Source organism: Aegilops tauschii, chromosome 6 (genome assembly GCF_002575655.3).
Source record: "Aegilops tauschii subsp. strangulata cultivar AL8/78 chromosome 6, Aet v6.0, whole genome shotgun sequence".
Taxonomy (NCBI): Eukaryota; Viridiplantae; Streptophyta; class Magnoliopsida; order Poales; family Poaceae; genus Aegilops; species Aegilops tauschii.
This window is the reverse complement of record NC_053040.3, coordinates 2,055,115-2,073,741: the sequence shown is the minus strand read 5'-3', so window position 1 is coordinate 2,073,741 and position 18,627 is coordinate 2,055,115. Positions and strand designations below refer to the sequence as shown.

At 43.9% G+C, this 18,627-nt stretch overlaps 1 protein-coding gene across 1 annotated transcript; it reads left to right on the top strand.

Moving 5' to 3' along the window:
• Nucleotides 1-17,148: 17,148 nt before the first annotated feature.
• LOC120966412 (uncharacterized) lies at nt 17,149-18,251 on the top strand. Its single transcript, XM_040392436.1, has 2 exons — nt 17,149-17,726; nt 17,882-18,251. The coding sequence occupies exons 1-2, from the start codon at nt 17,149-17,151 to the stop codon at nt 18,081-18,083; spliced, it is 780 nt and encodes a 259-aa protein (XP_040248370.1). The 3' UTR covers nt 18,084-18,251.
• Nucleotides 18,252-18,627: the final 376 nt, after the last annotated feature.

Here is an 18,627-nt window from a genome sequence, read left to right as displayed (position 1 = left end):
ATGACGGCCGTTTTAGAAGAGGAGGACAGACTGAAAGACGGCAATCCGAACGACCGCATGCGGTTGTTTGAGGGGTCGTTTGACGTGCAGACGGCTCTGAAAGTTGCCCTTCCAGCTGGGATTCTTCATAGATTTCGTCACCGTTCGATCCCAAGGGATACTTGACTCGTAAAGAAGAGATGGGAGAGGATTTGGCTCAAGGAGAGCACTTGGATGAAGACCATCAAGAGAGGAGGCTAGGGAGGCTCCATATATATCATCTACAACCCTAGCCGCCGTCTCCATCTCTCAAACGCTCCATCGCATATCACACATCCATGACCATCTCCATTGCTGCTCTACTACCTGAGAGGAAGGAACAAGGTCAAGGGAAGCAGGAGGAGGCTCCACCACCATGAGCACCGGCCATCGGGCCGGTGCCCTCGCGCCGGCGCCGCCACCACCGGTGGCGCCCCCAAATCCATCACCTCGGGTGCGGTCATCACCATCACCATCATCACCACCGCGCCGCCGCCATCACCACCATGCCTTCTCCCTTCACCGGCTTAATGCCGGGTTGTAACTTCTCCCTAACCTTCATGAATATGTTTGAGTAATCTATCTATCTATCTATCTATACCTCTATACCTATACTAATTTGTGACTCCCTAGAAATTTCTGCGTTAATCAGAAATTAGGAGCCGTTAATCTTCGTGGGACCAAATTATTACGGTCTAGATCTTCCGAAATTGACGTGGGTTCTTCATCAGATAAAAAATCAAATTTTGGCTGCTCACGATGTTATGGCCGTGTGAGTCGTACTCACCTTGGCCTCTCCAAGTTTTCCTTAGAAAGAAACGGGATGAGATGGGAACCTTTTAAAAAAACTGCTCACGTGTTCGGCCAAAATTTCACTCAGTTTGACAAAAAAAACCTCAAAAAAAGATACGTGAAGAGATAAGGCCCACAAACGCTGATCCACCATGTTTTCCTCTTCCCGTATAAAAACAACCTGAACCAATCTTATGCCATGGGGACCAAAAAACACCACGGACAGGATCTCAACCACACGAAGTGATGTGGTCGATCTATACTCTGAAGGATGGCGTCGTTGCCAGCGAGATCCTACCCTCGCCTGAACCTCTGATCCCGCTGTGTCCTCGATTGAGAAGACCGTCGTTGCCGCAGCATCGAAGGTGAAGATGCTGTTGATAAGGTCTCTATCATGGTGGTCACCGACCGTTTGTTGGGCGCTCCTCAACACAGGATGGCGGGTGATGGTGCTGCTCCGATGCACCTAGGGCAATGGTTCTGCAAATATCTGGCGTGAGGCAAGATGCAAGACTTCATACACATACGCAACGCAAAGGGCAAAACTAGACATTGCCACACCAACATGTAGGTATCTTTCTTTTCCATAGGCCTTTTGATTTCTCTAAATCATTGAGCAAGCTATGTAATCTGTAGATGTTTATGTCTTTATTTCATCTTTCACTTTGTTGGTATTATGCACAACACAGGAGACATCATATATTGAAGTGGTGTGTGCTGTATATGCCTACAAGAATATTACTTATGGCTGTGACTCTGCAAGTACTAACGAAATTTTGAACAAGAAATTTATAGTTCATGCAGGACGTGGTTAGATTTTTTGTTGCCAACAATACTTGGATGGACTGTTCTAGAGCAAGAAACTGCTAGATCAGTTCATTTTCTCCTGTTGTACTTGGATCTGATTTCTTTTAATCACATTCTATTCCTAAATATTTCATGGTCAGGTCACTCTTTCAGATTTATTTCGAAGATTTGTTCTTCTCCTTGGGCTATCCCTTGAATATTCTAATCTCTTTTCTATTGGCCGTCTAACCACTTTGATTGCTTTCTATACAAGATTGTTCTGCCCATGTCTAGGTGTTCAATTATATGGACAATAGCCGGTCCTTTGGCAATATAACAAGTTGCAGGTGGTTCTTTCACCAGCAGCGAGTCTGAGTCCCACGTAATTGAGAGAAAAGGAAAAATGAAAATTTTAATACCGCAATCTTCTCCAGCCATCACGTCCTACATGCTACACGAAGACCTACCAAACCTACGTAAGTTTTACAAACATGCCGACTCCAGTAAGCACAGGCAATCGGCTACTCCTGAACGCAGTATAGCGTCTGATGGTTCTGAATTAATTTACACCTCAACACGGTGGTTCTGGACCGCAAGAAAAGTGTATCATGTTATATTCTCCATAAGAAGATCTCATGTCTTAACCTTAGTAGATAGACAGTGTCGCCGCAGCCAAGTCACGTAGACACGAGAAAGCTCAAGACCCTTCTATCCGACAGCAGGTACGTTCAGACTTCAGGCACATAATTGGAAGTTTTACAATGGATGAATGTATAAGCGCAATAAGGCGAAGAAATATACTTCACCGGTAAGGGGCCTGTCTGGATGGCTGAGCTGTACATATATTGTGTCTTATTTGGTTCTTACTACTGTAGCTCACAAACATACATGCTACTAATATCTGTCTGATGTCTCCTTAATCTATATTTCTTTCCAGATCAATAAGTTACATTGCGTCACAATCAAGGACGAATGTATAAGATTGTGACAATCGATGCTTGATGAGGTACCCTGTTTGTAACTAATGTTAGATAGGGAAATTACTAGATAAAAATAACATGAGAATTTCTTTGACTTAAACTGTTCTTTGGAAAATGCATGTCTACATATAAGTATCTAGAGTTGTATAAAGCCAGTGGCTGAAAGTTATTAATGATCCTGATGTGCATTCATATGCTGGACGGCTCAAAAGTACGGGAGGATACACATGGCAGGGTCCTAAAACAAATTCTAGAACTATATACGGAGCACTTATCGTGTTCAGTCAACAAAAATGCAACCTATGGTAACTTGGTCTGTACATAAATGTGCAAGACCATTTGTGTCCTAATATAATGACCTATGTAGTACGTCCATACAATCTAAAATCTATACTTTAATTGAATTTAAATTCGTTATATATAACGTCGTGCCTATATGCACATTATAAGCTCTCTCTAAGTTTTCATGTTCGTTAAATTCCAAATAGAATAAGTTTTCGTCTTTGTTTAATTCCAACCTGTTTTTTGCAACATTACTTTATTCCTAAACTGGTAAATAAGGCAGATTATTTGGTTACAAACTGTTTTTCTTACTTGGTCAGTTTGAAATACTTGAAGTGCCAGTACAGCAGGTATATGTTTCTTCTTATGGATTTTTATAGGATCAGATTGCAAGGGTCATAGTCTTGGTATCTCTGAATAACTGGCATGCCATAGTTAATACATTTTAGTATTTTTGTACTCAGACTACAACTTGTAACAATGCTAAATTTCTAAAATTATTACATGTATAAAAGTCAAAGCGTATACACATGAATAAACCTACCGAAGTAAGCAATTATGTGGCTCCGCATTCTTCTGAAATTGGGTGGAAAAATTAATGCTTAGGTGAACAATGAAGTAATTAGTTTTGTTTTTTATTTAGTTCTGCTGTCTTGAAAGAAAAGAAAATCTTATAAAGATGATGCCATATTATCTATGAGCATTTTTTGACCATGAACAGTACCATAATATTATCTATGAACATAGTCCTTCCGTCCCATAATATAAGATTTTATTACAATCAATATATGATAAGCACATTGGTTGTAATAACATCATATATTATAGGATGGAGGGAGTAATATTTTGGTGTCATTTATTATTACAATTTGTATTCTCGGAAATCCAAATTCTTCATGTGTCGTTGCCATGATCCAAGTAACTAGCCCGTGCAATTGCACGGGTTGGCGACTAGTTGTACTAGTTCTTCAGGATATGGTTGAACCCTATGTCATTTATGGTATGATCCAATATTACCTGTTCATGATTCAAGTTAGTCTTCTCACGACTGTTGAGAGGAGGCCTCGCTCGCACTATTGCCATGATAGGTCGTAGAGGAACTGCTGTTGTTGTGAAGGTTTGTGGCTTTGGGGTAATTCGAGGTGACAGTAGAAGCCTTTGATTCCTCACCATCACAATTGATAGGAGAGTACGAAGAACCTATAGAGAGGCTGCATCCATGGGGTAACCCTTAATTATCATGAGTTGAAACCCTAGGGGGAGGCTATGACGGTGGCGTGCGTGGCACGAAGTCTACTCGAGTAGAAAGTGCTCTGTACCCGGATCCGCCCACTTATGCATTTGACCAGTGAATAGAGGATTCAATTGTTCGTATTAGTGGTAGTGATTCCGGAACCATCGGCAATGCTTTATTACTCAAGAACCTTCACCACTAACTTAGCATCTTTTAATTCCTGTTTTTGCCTTCTTGTTAGTAGTTTAGTTGATTACCCCTTTTATTCTAGTTTTCCTAGCAACGATAGAGTATACTATTTCTATACTCCGGTTTGGGTGCGTACGTGGCTGCGTGAAAGTGACAACGTAGTTGCAGGGTTGGCGGTTCCTTCCTATAAGCTCCCTGTGGGTTCGACACTCTACTTATCACACGAAAGGGCAACAACAGCCCCGTGCACTTGCAGGACATCAGGACACGGGGAGGCCTATGGGATCCACCTTGCTGGCACTTTGTGGCCCCATCTCCGTGCTGCATAGGATCCGCTCGGTGCCCCTAACCCTTTCTTTTTCCCGCAATCTCCATATATAACCATGATTTCACTATAGATGCAATGTATTGCGGGTCGAGAAAGAATAAAGGTAGAGGCACGGAAGTGGGCAATGGGTAGGAGACATGGAACAACAACGGCGGCAAGAAAAGAGGGCATGCCCTAAGCATGGAGTATACATTACCTGTGATCACATGAATTTTCAATGCGAGGATGGGAGCAGTTAATTATGACTATATGTAGAAACGACACATCCACGTATATAGAGATAATGATCAATAATCGAGTCTGGCCAAAGGAAGTATATGCAGTATGAAATCATAACATGTTCTTTATACGTATATGAAATAAAAATGGTACGCAGAGCACAGAGCTGGAGCATGCATATGGTATAACATTAAACAGATCCAAGAAAAGATGCACCACGTATACAAATACAAAGCACCAAATTAAGCTGTTAACTACGTTGAGCCGGGACATAGAAGTTTGAAAGTGGCAGTTATATGAGGTAATATATGGATGTAAAATCGATCCAAGGAAAAGCGTTTGAAATAAACAACGCTCTATTTCCTTCCAATTTTGTTAGTGCAAACTGTAGCATTAGGCCATGCAGCAGCTACAAATACCAACGCTCCCGGCACCCATTCCCCATCCATTGCTCCTCTCTTGCTTGCTACCTATCGACAGTACAAGCAACCAATTAAGCAGAGCAAGCATGGAGGGGTCGTCCACTATGACGGTGCGGGAGGTGCTATACATGTACTTCATCGCACGGCAGGCATACGATCGGTTCATCTCCGTGTGCGGCAACCTGGAGCAGGCCCGGAACGTAGTGGCGTTGCTGGTGTGGCTGGATCAAGGCACCATCTCCGCCATCCACCACGTCCCTGGCATTGCAGCCGGCGCTGTGGGCATCGTCGCGGCGGAGGCCAACGCCGTCCTCGAGTGCTTGCGCTACCCGAAGCCCGTGCTCCCGCCCATCCCGCTCATCTCCGCGTTGTGCATGCAGGGCGGCGTCTGCATCGAGCCAAGGTTCTTCGCCTTCCACCAGGACATAATTGTCCGTGGCGTTGCCCACTTCCTCGACGGTTTTCGACGATCGCCTCCAGGTCCTGCTGAGGAAGTCGGAGATCGGCCTGGTCGGTAACCCGTCGGAGCTCATGGCGTCCTACAGCCCCCTGCCAGTGGACGTGCCCGAGAACTGCCGCTCCATGTTCATCACCTTCTCCAAGGGCATGCCTCTCCTATGCGAGGAGATCTTCGACTACTTCAGGCAGTAAGTGGACTACTCGATCTACCAATTAAGTGTTATATATGGATATAATAAGATCTGCATGCATACATGATGATTGGGGTTGCATTATCAATCGCTACTACTAAGATTTGCATGCATCACGCATATGATGATTGGAATCAGACCCTGATGCCATTTATGTCTGATGATGAGCAATTTGTCATGTATCGATGCAGGAAATGGGGTGACTGCATGGTGAGGGGGCAGCATGCCCATGTATGGCCGGATCATCTTCAAGACAGAGGCTGTAGTGCAGCTGGTGCGTAACGGCGAGAGGCTCATCAAGATCTCCATCGACCAACGTCAAATCTGGCTGCGCAAGTACGTCCCAAAGCCAACCAACGCTGCAGGCTCATCGATCCGTCCATGAACTCCATTGGCGTCTCTGCACAATCCTCGAGAAAGGCAATCAGATCTATCTTCCTATCGATTTGCAATCATAATGTTGTGCCCTAGGCAAATTAGAAGAAATATATTACAGCTTGAGAAAAAGATTGTAGCTCCTTAATTTGGTACCAAAAATACAATATGACGATGCCATCGCCGAGCTAATTATCCTTCCCTTCGCCCCCAACCTTGGCGCGCAAAAGTTATTTGTATCGATTTTGAAATGGCTCAACCGTTACACAACAGTCACCCATGCGAGATAGCCCCCTCCCCACGGTGTTGTTTACTTGGACATTGACCACCTTGACCTTCCCCGTCCGTGGTCCCATCTCCAGTGATTTCTTCCTGTCCATCTCAACTTTACTTTGATTCTCCCTATAATCCTTGTTATTCCTCGTCTTTTTCTCGTTACATGTCACCTTAGAGGCACATACTATGTTTGCTCTGCAGAGGAAGACCTGCCTAATTAAGCTTGATTTTCCCTTGTCAGAACATAAGAAACCACATGATGTTGCCTCAATATCCTTCGATTTAACGCTTCTCCATGAAAATTCTAGGTTTTAGTTTCATATTGCATATTTACGAGCACACTTGATTACTTTTCTTGTCATTAACCGCTTCAAATAGTAACGGAATATTTATTTTTGACAATTTCGTAAAGCCATGTATGTACATACCCAACTTGGGGCGCAAAATTGTCAGTGTCGTAGAAACAATATGATGTAATTGCGTATTCGCTCCCCCCCCCCCCCAAACAACCTTGGGGCGCAAAAAGTGCCAAGATTTATTTCGCAATTGCATATCAGACAAGACAAAAACCACAAACATTCTATAATGTCCATTCAACCATGTCGTGGGTAGATCAGTAGGTTGCACTACTTGTACACTGACCACCTACGTGCATACACCTCCGATCTAACATTCTACTACCTAATTAAGCTTGTTGCTCCTTAGCCGGCATGGAATACATCGTGTGCCAATGTCTCAATATCCTTCGATTTATTACCCAAATGGTTGATGCATGAAATTTCTATTGTTTAATTCCACATTGCATATTTGCGAGTAGGGATGAAAACGGAGCGGGACGGATGGAATTGAGTGCTACCACATTTTTTTCATATTTGTTTTTAGAAGTGGAAACGAATACAGAAACTCTGGAGATTAATACCGAAACTGATACTACCGGAAATCGACATGGAGCGAATACAGAGCGGACTCAAATGCAGAAGTGGGCATTGACCGGAACTTGAAAGCCCCTTCAATCATAGATAAATACACACAAAAACAAACAAATTTAATGAATCGGGAAATCATAGACAATTTGTGTTGCGACATTGATTTATTGAGGCTATGGGTGTTGCACCTATGGATTGATACCTTGATTTCTGGACCAACGGGAAATCTTCACTACAAAAAAAAATATACATCCGTGATGATACATGTTTGTCACAGTAGGTCACGTTTTCTTTCATGCATGTACATCCATGACGATTTTATGACAGAATCAAGATAGTCATACATGTGCTATTGTAGAAGTGTTGCATGACATTACCAAAATTATCATCACGGAAGTGTCCACTTCCATGATGATAAATCGCGCGTCATAGAATTGCTTTCGTCAAGGGTAACCGACATGTGGCATCCACCGTAACAGGTCGCCGTTAAGCTATCGGGTTGCGGCTTGGATCCGATAATCCGTTAACAGTCCCGACCAATGGGGATTTTCCGCGTGTAAAATTCTCATTCGCCGGAGGATCCACGTGTCGGCTCAGCGTTGGGACAGATGTCGTCCACTCATAGTACGGGAGGTGCCTATGATACGTCGGCACGTGGCAAGCCCCAACAGTGGCCCATTCCTGTGAAAAAGGCCGGCCCAGTTCCCTGTGCTCCTGCCCATCACACTCATCTCCGCGCTCTGCATGCAGGGTGGCGTCTACATCGAGTCAGGCTTCTTCGCCTTCCACCAGGACCTTGTTGCCGTGGCATCACACACTTCCTCGATGGCGTCTGTAAGTTTGTCTTGGATGACCTCTTCATTCTTTTGCTCAGGAGGTCTGAGACTGGCCTGGTTGGGAACCTGCCGGAGCTCACGGCGCCCTACAGCCCCCTTCCGGTGGCGGTCCCGGAGGACTGCCGCTCCATGTTCGTCACCTTTTCCAAGACCATGCCTCTCCATCGCGAAGAGGTCTTTGACTACTTCAGGGAGTAAGTTGAGTACCAAGATATACTACTAGATCTACTCTTGAATATGCTAAGATCTTCATGCATGCATGCATGATTGGGATTGGATCTTCATATAATAGATGTTTGATGATTGGCAATTTGTTGTGGATGGATGCCAGAAATGGGGTGATTGTGTTGTGAGGGTGCTCATGGAGAAGACAGCAGGAGGCAACATGCCCATGTATGGCCGAATTATCTTCAAGACAGAGGTGGTCGTGAACCTGGTGCTCAACGGTGAAAGGCTCGTCAAGATCTCCATCGACCACCGAGAGATCTGGCTGCGTAAATACATTCCCAGGGCAACCAATGTCGACGCCTGAGCCTAATCCATCCAGGAATCTATCACCGTCTTGTCCGTGCTCAATGCTCGTGCTGCTTGTTAGCCAAATCTTCCGGATTTGTCATGTATCATCCCAAAAAAGATTTGTAACATATTCTGTTGCAGCCAAATAAAGAGAAATAAAAAAACTGTTGAGAAAAAGTTTGTTGCTCCTTCTTTTGGTACTAAATAAACTATGTGATGATGTCATTTCCTACCTCGGTATCCTTCCCTTCCTTCTGCCACTTATGCCAAACCTTGGCGCGCAAAGTTCTTGGTTTAGATCTTCCTTCTCCCAAACCTTGGCGCGCAAAAGTTCTTGGTTCTGATTTTAAAACTGTAGAAAAAAGGATGTGCAAAGTTCTTTGTTTAGATCTTCCTTCTCCCCCAAACCTTGGCGTGAAAAGAGTTCTTGGTTTAGATTTTAAAACTGTGCATATCAGATAGAACAAAAGGGCGCGCAAAAGTTCGTGGTTTATTTTGAAAGTGCTCAAACGTTAGACAACGGCCACCGATGTCGCAACATAGCCGCCCCTCTTCCCAATCCGGTATTTGGATATTGATCGCCTTTAGGCATGTTCTCTCAACCGGTCCCATCACCGATTATTTTACCTATTCATTCTAATTTTATCTGTAACCCTCCCTACAATCCATTCTTGGTGCATGACCACGTACTGTCTTTGCTCTGCACACTTAGATACGCCTAATTAAGATTCATGCTCCGATACTAGCATGGAAGAAACTATTTGTCGGTGCCTCAGCATCCTTTCGTTTCTTTCCCAAGTTGTTGGTTCGCGAAAATTCTAGGTTCTGATTTCACATTGAATATTAACGAGCGCCCTTGATTTTCACTTCTTGCATACACTACATCAAATAGTAACCGATGATTTTTCGTTCTTAACTTTTTACTGTTGGGTTAAGCCACGTACGGACATGCCCCACATGCATTGCACGTTTTCAATACTTGCATATGCTTTTTCTTACCCTAATGTTAAAAATCTGACGTCAGATTTTTAAGGAGTTCCAGTGAACACCCTTAGGCACATTGGATCCCACGCACGAATCATTAAGTGTTCGCTCCGAACGCACCCTCTGAGCGAACTACCAGATGACAACAGTGATTGTTTCGCTCGGGATGGCTATCTAAACAAACACATTTGGAGATGACAATTTCTGTTTTTGGAGAATGGCAATTCTCACCTTTTTAACGTTGATATGGCATGGCAATTCCCTTCATCCCGCATGGCAAGTCCTGAGCATGGCAATTTTCACTATTTTGGATTTTTAGTATGGCAATTCTCCATGCTTCTATCATGGCAATCCCCAAAAAACACATGGCAAGAACTCTTCTGCAGCTTGGCAATTTTATGACAATCTTTTTATACAGCATGACAATTTTTTTACTTTACAACATGGGCAAATTTATCTGTTTCCGGATGGCAATTCTAGAGTGTTCACTAGAATTGTTTTACTTAGCCAACGAAAACATCGTTCATTCCTGGCTTGCTGGGAGAAGGATAGTTCGCTCGAGCGACATCCCTGAGGGAACTTCAGTGTGTTATCTGGGTCCTTTTCTTATGTAATTCTATACTCGCATACACCTTCCCCAAAAGTCTGTCTACTACTCGATGCCTCATCCACTGCAACACCCACTTCCTTGATAGTGACAACAAGTTCGTCTGTCATGACCACCTCCATGTCAATTTCAGGAAGTCCGAGGCTAGGCTGATGGGCATATCAGGCTCAACAAAAAGACACGGAAATGTTCTTGGTTTTCAGTTTGAATTGTGCATTTCTCATGGATGGAACGCAGTAAGTGGGATGACTGCGTCATGAGGTGCTCATGGAGAAGACGATGGGAGGAAAACATGCTCATGTGCAACCGGATCATATTCAAGATTAAGGCGATACGAAGTTGCTGTTCAGCAACGACCGTCTCGTCAACACCTCCACCGCTCATCATTAGGTAAGGTTCCATAATTAGTCCCCCAAGTCAACCAACGCCACCGCCTATCCTTCCAACTCTCATACTAGATAGCCAGATCTACAAACCAATTGATTTGTAACACAATGGTGTGCTCTAAAAAAGGTGAGATAGAGAATTGCTTGAGAAAAAAATTGTCGCTCCTTTAATTGGTACTAATAAAATAAAATAATGACATCATGTTATTTGGACATTGACCACCTCCATGCCCCTTTCACAGACGTGGTCCATCTCTACATATTTTCCCAAGCAACAATTATGTTTGGTTTTTATTTGAATTTGCATATTGGACCGAACAAAAAGCACAACCGTTATACAACGGTCAACCATGACATTGGTAGATCACCAACTTCCACTATATAAATATTGACCACCTATGTGCATACACCTCCCTCCCGCATTCCACTACCTAATTAAGCTTGTTGCTCCTCTATTGACATGGAAGAAACCGCACATCGGTTTCTTTGCAAAATGGTTGGTGCTCAAAAGTTATAGGTTTTTATTCCACATTCCATATTTGGATCCTCCCTTCTTTGTGTACATTGTTGTTCCCTTGCTATCACTACAGAAACAACATGTCCTTGCCTCTATGTTCTTTACTTCCTCTGCCAAAATCTTGGTGAGCAAAACTTATTATTATTTATTGAAACCTCATACGAAACTGAACAAGAAGCATATCCGTTACACAATGGCGACCCGAGAAGTCTGAGACTGGCCTGCTGGGTAACCCGCCAGAGCTCATGGCGCCCTACATCCCCTTGCCGGTGGACGTGTCCGAGGATTGCCGCTCCATGTTCATCACCCTATCCAAGGGCATGCCTCTCCTCCGCGTGGAGATCTTCGACTACTTCAGGCAGTACATGGACTACTCGATCTACACATTAAGCCTATAATTATATTCGAATATAATAAGATCTGCATGCATACACAATGATTGGGATTGGATTATCAATCTACTACTAAGATTTGCGTGCATCATGCATATGATGATTGGGATCGGACCAGCAGGATGCCATTTATGTCTGATGATGAGCAATTTGTCATCGATGGATTCAGGAAATGGGGTGACTGCGTGGTGAGGGTGCTCATGGAGAAGACGACAGGGGGCAACATGCCCACGTACGGCCAGATCATCTTCAAGACAGAGGCGGTAGTGCAGCTGGTGCTCAACGGTGAGACGCTCGTCAAGATATCCATCCACCACCATCAGATCTGGCTGTGCAAGTACGTCCCTAGGCCAACTGATGCTACAGACTTATTTGTCCATGCGTGAAGTCTATTTTCGCCTTTGCTCAATCCTCATGCTAGGCAACCTGATCTATCTACCTATCGATTTGTAATCATAATGTTGTGCTCTGGGAAAATTAAAAAAAATTAAGAACTGCTTGAGAGCTCCTTAATTTGGTCCTCAAGAAAAAATATGATGATGGCATCACATCCCTCGGTTTTGATTTCGATTTAGGTGCGCAAAAGTTCCTGGTTTTGATATTGAAATGGCTCAACCATTACTTAACGGTCACCCATGCCATGAGATACCCCGCCCCCGTCCTACGCCCTTTGTTATTCGTATATTGACCACCTTCTCCTTCCCCCGTCTATGGTCCCATCTCCGGTGATTTTTTTACTGTTCATCTCAACTTTACTTTGACTCTCCAAGTGATCCTTGTTATTCCTCGTCGTTTTCTCATTACATGACACCTCGGAGGCACGTACTATGTCTCTCTACAGAGGGAGACCTACCTAATTAAGTTTGATGTGCTCTTCTTGGAACGGAAGAAACCGCATGATGGTGCCTCAATATCCTTTGGTTTCTCACTTGCGCATGAAAGTTCTACGTTTTAGTTTCATGTTGCATATTTACGAGCACCCTTGATTACCAGTACTTGTCGTTCAGCACTTCAAATAGAACAGAAGATTTATTTTTGACTATTGGGTCAAACCATGTATGTACATACCCAACATGCATCTTTTTAAATACTTGCATTGGTTTGCCTTATCGCAGGGTTTCCCAACAGTTGCGCCTAAAAAATTGTTACAAGGCCATTTTTTGGTGCTTTAGGAAATCACCGGTATCGGACAAACCATATGATATCATTGTGTAGCATGGCATTCTTCGCTCCCCCCTCCCGCCCAAAAGACCTTGGGGTGCAAAAGTTCAAGGATTTATCTTAAAATTGCATATGAAACCGAATAAGAAGCCCAAACGTTCTATAATGTGCAGTCAACCATGTCATGAGTAGATCGCCAGGTTGCACTACTTGGACATTGACCACCTACGTGCATACACCTTTGCCCCAACATTTACAACCTAATTAAGATTGTTTCTCCTTTGCTGGCATGGAACAAATCGTGTGCCAATGTAAAAATATCCTTCGATTTATTTCCCAAACGGTTGGTGCACGAAAGTCCTAGCTTTAATTCCACATTGCATATTTGCGACTTTGTGAGCACCCTTCGTTGTGTACACCTCCTCAAATAACAGTGGAAGAGCTTTTTTACTTTTTTCTCAAGCGGCGTAGAGACATGCCGCCACTAAGGAAACTACATGTAATTGCCTCAATATCGCTTGCTTCCTTCCCAGAACCTTCGTGCACAAAGCTATTGTTCCTTATTTGCACTTGCATATCAAACTGAACAAATGGCACAACCAATACACAACAGCCACCCATGTCGCGACATCGATCTGGTCCAATTATTTGGACATTGATCACACCTACCTATGCCTTCCTATAATGTCAAACCTCTTATTATAATTGTCTCTATAGTCCATGTTCGTCCTTGCCTTTTATTGGTGCCTGACACCTCATTTGGTGCCATGTACCACGATTGTCGAATATTCTATTATTTATGGGCGCCTAAACCCCCCCCCCCCCCATTGGTAGGTTTCTCCTTTAGCGCATGTCACCAATATCCTCTCATTGAAGGAACAGATGTGTGCACCTATAGTAACATCGCCCATCAGCAGAAGGTCCATCACTGTTAGGCTAAGATTTTATACCAATCAATGCTGAATTGCTATACGGTTTTCATCAATCAGTGTTGAGTTTTTGGAGATTAAATCAGTTTTATTGCAATGTGAAATCGCTCTGTTTAAATTTATTTTTAAGCTGAAACACTATTGAATTGCACTTGTTTATGGCGTATGGGCTATAGGGTATATACTTGAACTCCTTAAGAAGGATGAAAGGGTAGTCATTGCCGGTATCTACTATAGAAGATGATAAGTTATTCAATATGAATTTCTAGACCGAAATCTTAAGCTTGGATCATTATGACGTAGGAGGACAAACATTTCATGCACATGGTAAAAAAGTTATGGAGTTCATGTTATTAAAGGTTGAATGGGAGAAATAAGGTGATGAGAAGAAGGGACGAACAAGAGGGCCAAAACATTTAGTTTGGGCGCGCCCTCACATCTACCGTTTCTACAAGTATTTCTTTTATGACCTTCTTGCCCTGCCATTCCCTACTCTCTTTTATTACTTAGTACTAGGTGGATGTGATGGTCCTAGATGCAAAGGGATTTCATTCTATGGATTTATGGACAAAATGCATGTATAATATTACAAAAACATATGATATTATTTTAATGCATTTTTTATTCCTCGTCACACACACACACACACACACACACACACACACACACACTTGTATGTATGTCACCGCTGCTTTCAGAGATGGTACTAGTGAACCTATGAACATTCAGTATTCCTCAAATAAAACTCAACCGTTAACTTTTAAGTGCACTTTATTTTCAAAAAATGTTTATTCTAGAAATACAAAAATATTTCCATCCACTATATACGCTCTTAAATAGCTGCAACACGGAAGGCTAGTGAAATTGATAATGTCACTAGAATTATTTGGGGCACAAGTCAGTACTTAATTTTTGTTGCGACATTGGTTTACTGAGGCTATGGGTGTTGCATCTATGGATTGATACCTTAATTTCTTGACCAACGGGAAATCTTGCCGTTTGCTGCATACCCTAGCACTTGTTGCCCCAAAAATTTCCTACACGGTAATTACTTGGAGTAGGAAGTATCCCGGTTCCCTAATTGTGTCACTTGCTTGCACGAGCCTGATGTATCCAAGATGCATTATCTATAACTTTTGGAACATTATGCCATTTTTTTATAAAAATATGTAAAGCTACAACTTTATCTAGACTATCATATCGACCAAGTGCCAGAAGGCCAGTTGCATGTTTTTGTATCTGTAAGTACACGAACCCCCACACTTCAAAAAATATATATAAGTTGCGTTAACAATGGGACACGGAGGAGGCCTATGAGACCCACTTGGGTAGCATTTTGTGGCCCCTTCTCCAGGCTGCATGGGACCCGCTAGGTGCCCCTGACCTTCTCTTTTCCCCGCAATCTCCATTTATAACCCTGATCACTGACCTAATTATCAGTCTTTTACTCCACCGCAACAATGATCTATTCACGACTGTCTTCACGAATCTAAGTGTACGCATCTTGATCACTCGTATATCCGTATGTTTTGCACACATCAGTTTGATTAAAAAAAATCTCCGTGGCTTTGTAATTTTCCTGCCCTCATTATAATTTGCAATAGCTCCATATTTTCAGGTATGCTGATTGAAAGCCAACAATGGGCCAAAGTAATCACATTCAAATTGATGCATTCATTAGACGAGTAGACATCTGCTAATATATATCGACCATGTGCGGATGAGGCACGAGTTAATATTGTTTCCTGGTTATATAATATTATGTTGGTGACAATGATAAGTAGTTACTCCTACAATATTTCGATCACTTGATAATCAAAAAGAGCCAGGGGATATTAATGAAATGCTTACTTTTAATGACATTATTTAGGTTCCAAATCTAGTTGAACTCTTCCTCTTGAATGGATACACGGGAGAAGCTCCCGCTCATCTTCGATTTTGGAGATGATGAGAAGGAGAAGAACTCGGTAGATCCCCTCTGCCCCTATTGTTAACTGGTGAACTTAACCCTGGAGGAGCTCACTCAGTAAGACATGGAAACAGAACTGGTTATTGGGGACCACGCACCCGCCCCGTCCCAGGCCCAGCTGTCGATGCATGGCCGACCTAGAATGAGCGCGTCGATGCCCATTTTTAGACCAGTGGGGCCGGCATTGCTGCATTCCTCGCCAACCCCGCCCCCACCCTGTCAAGTAATCTAGGCACCGCCGCCGTGGTGGTCACGGTCGTGGATGAAATTAGTTAGGCAAGTTAGTTTTCATTAATTAGTAGTTCAACCAATGTAAGTCGTAGTGAAGCTCTATCGAAAACTATCAACTCAATTTGATCCTTCTAAATTTCAAATTATTGCAAAAATATGGGAGCTCATCGTGTTGGAGTCTCAATGGGGAGGCCTCCATGGAGGTGAGTGGTGCGGAATTCGTAGTGCGACAGGATCTACCACCACGCCGCCACCAAGGTTGGGCAGGTCTGCCACTAAGAAGAGAAGAAATGGACGGAAAATGAAGTTGTGGTGCTTGAGTACCCGTAGAGAAAGAGAGGCAAAGGTTGCGCCCCGAGGTACCCACCCACCCCCCCCCCCCCCCCCCCCCTGCCGTGATTTCTAGAGTAAAGCCGTTTGCACTCGTGTGAAATTAGAGGCGGTTCCATAGTACCAACCGCCTGCAATATTTTATGTAGGCAGTTTTGGAGTTCTGACAGCCTCCAGTAGGGTTATTACAGACGCCTACATTCTGTTTGGTCACAACTATTTCCAAGGGCTGCTGCTAATGCCCGTTTTTATACTAGTGTGGGAATGTTATTCCGATCACATCATTCCACATGCGGCATCCCCATGTGTTTCTTTCTGGTGACAGCCATTATCAACTCAATACCAATTTTTAGTGGAAATTGTTGCGTGCTCCATTGACCGTGGAAAGGAGGTGGCTATGTGGCATGATCAATGTTCTATATATCTATATGAAATCAGAAAGGTATGCAGAGCACACAGCTGGAGCATGGATATATGGTATAACATTAAACAGTTCCAAGAAAAGATACAAATACAAAGCACCAAATAAATTTGGCAGTTAATATGGATAAGAACAGCGTTTGAAAAGAAGAATAATGTTTCCTTCCATTTTTTAGCAGTGTGAACTGCAGCATTAAACCACCGTCCACCAGAGCGCAGCCCGTCGCCGGACCAGCAGCTACAAATACCCATCCATTCCCCATCGACCCATCATCCATTCTTGCTCCTCTCTTGCTAACTTCTCCGGGTACCATCCATCCATCACCTCGCTAGCTACCTTTCTCTGGCCAGCCGGCGGCGCTTGGTGCAACAAACCAGTTAACGAGAGCAGGCATGGAGGGGCCGGCCGCCACTATGACTGTGCGGGACGTGCTGTACATGTACAGTGTGGCACGGCAGGCATACGAGCAGTTCATGTCCGTGTGCGGCAACCCGGAGCAGGCCCAAAACACGGTGGCCTTGCTGGTGTGGCTGGACCAGGGCACCATCTCGGCCATCCACCACGTCCCAGGCATTGATGCCGGCGCTGTGGCCATCGTCGCGGAGGAGGCCAACGCCGTCCTCGAGTGCCTGCGCTACCCGATGCCTGTGCTTCCGCCCATCCCGCTCATCTCCACGCTTTGCATGCATGGTGGCGTCTACATCGAGCCAGGCTTCTTCGCCTTCCACCAGGACCTTGTCGTCCGCGGCGTCGCCCACTTCCTCGAAGGCGCCGGTAAGTTCGTCTTCGACGACCGCTTGAATGTATTGCTCAGGAGGTCTGAGACTGGCCTGGTTGGGAACCCGCCGGAGCTCATGGCTCCCTACAGCCCCCTTCCAATGGCGGTACCGGAGGACTGCCGCTCCATGTTTGTCACCTTTTCCAAGACCATGCCTCTCCATCGTGAAGAGGTCTTTGACTACTTCAGGGAGTAAGTTCATTACCGAGATATACTACTAGATCTACTCACTAAGTTTATACTTATACTTGAATGTACTAAGATCTACATGCATGCATGCATGATTGGGATTGGATCTTCATATAATAGATGTCTGATGATTGGCAATTTGTCATGGATGGATGCAGGAAATGGGGTGATTGTGTGGTGAGGGTGCTCATGGAGAAGACGACTGGAGGAAACATGCCCACGTACGGCCGAATCATCTTCAAGACAGAGGCGATCGTGAACCTGGTGCTCAACGGTGAGAGGCTCGTCAAGATCTCCATCGGCCACCGTGAGATCTGGCTGCGCAAATACATTCCCAGGGTAATCGACGTCGACGCCTGAGCCTAATCCATCCAGGAATCCATCATCATCTTCTCCATGCTTGATGCTTGTTCTGCTTGTTAGCCAAATCTACCAGATTTGTCATGTACCATTTCAAAAAAGATGTGTAACCCAATATTATATTGCGGCCAAATTAAGAGAGAATAAAAAAACTGTTTGAAAAAAAAATGTTGCTCCTCGGTTTGGTAGTAAATAAACAATATGATAATGTCATTTCCTACCTCGGTATCCTTCCCTTCCTTCTGCCAAAACCTTGGCGCGCAAAAGTTCTTGGTTTAGATCTTCATTTTCCCAAACCTTGGGGCGCAAAAGTTCTTGGTTTTGATTTTAAAATTGTGCATATCAGACAGAACAAAAGGGTGCGCAAAACATTTTCATTTATTTTAAAACTGCTCAAACATTAGACAACGGCCACCCATGTCGCAACATATAGCCACTACGTTATTTGGATATTGATCACCTTCAGGCACGTTTCCCAAACCGTGTTAACATCACCGATTATTTTCCATGTCCATTTCAATTTTATTTGTAATCCTCCCTACAA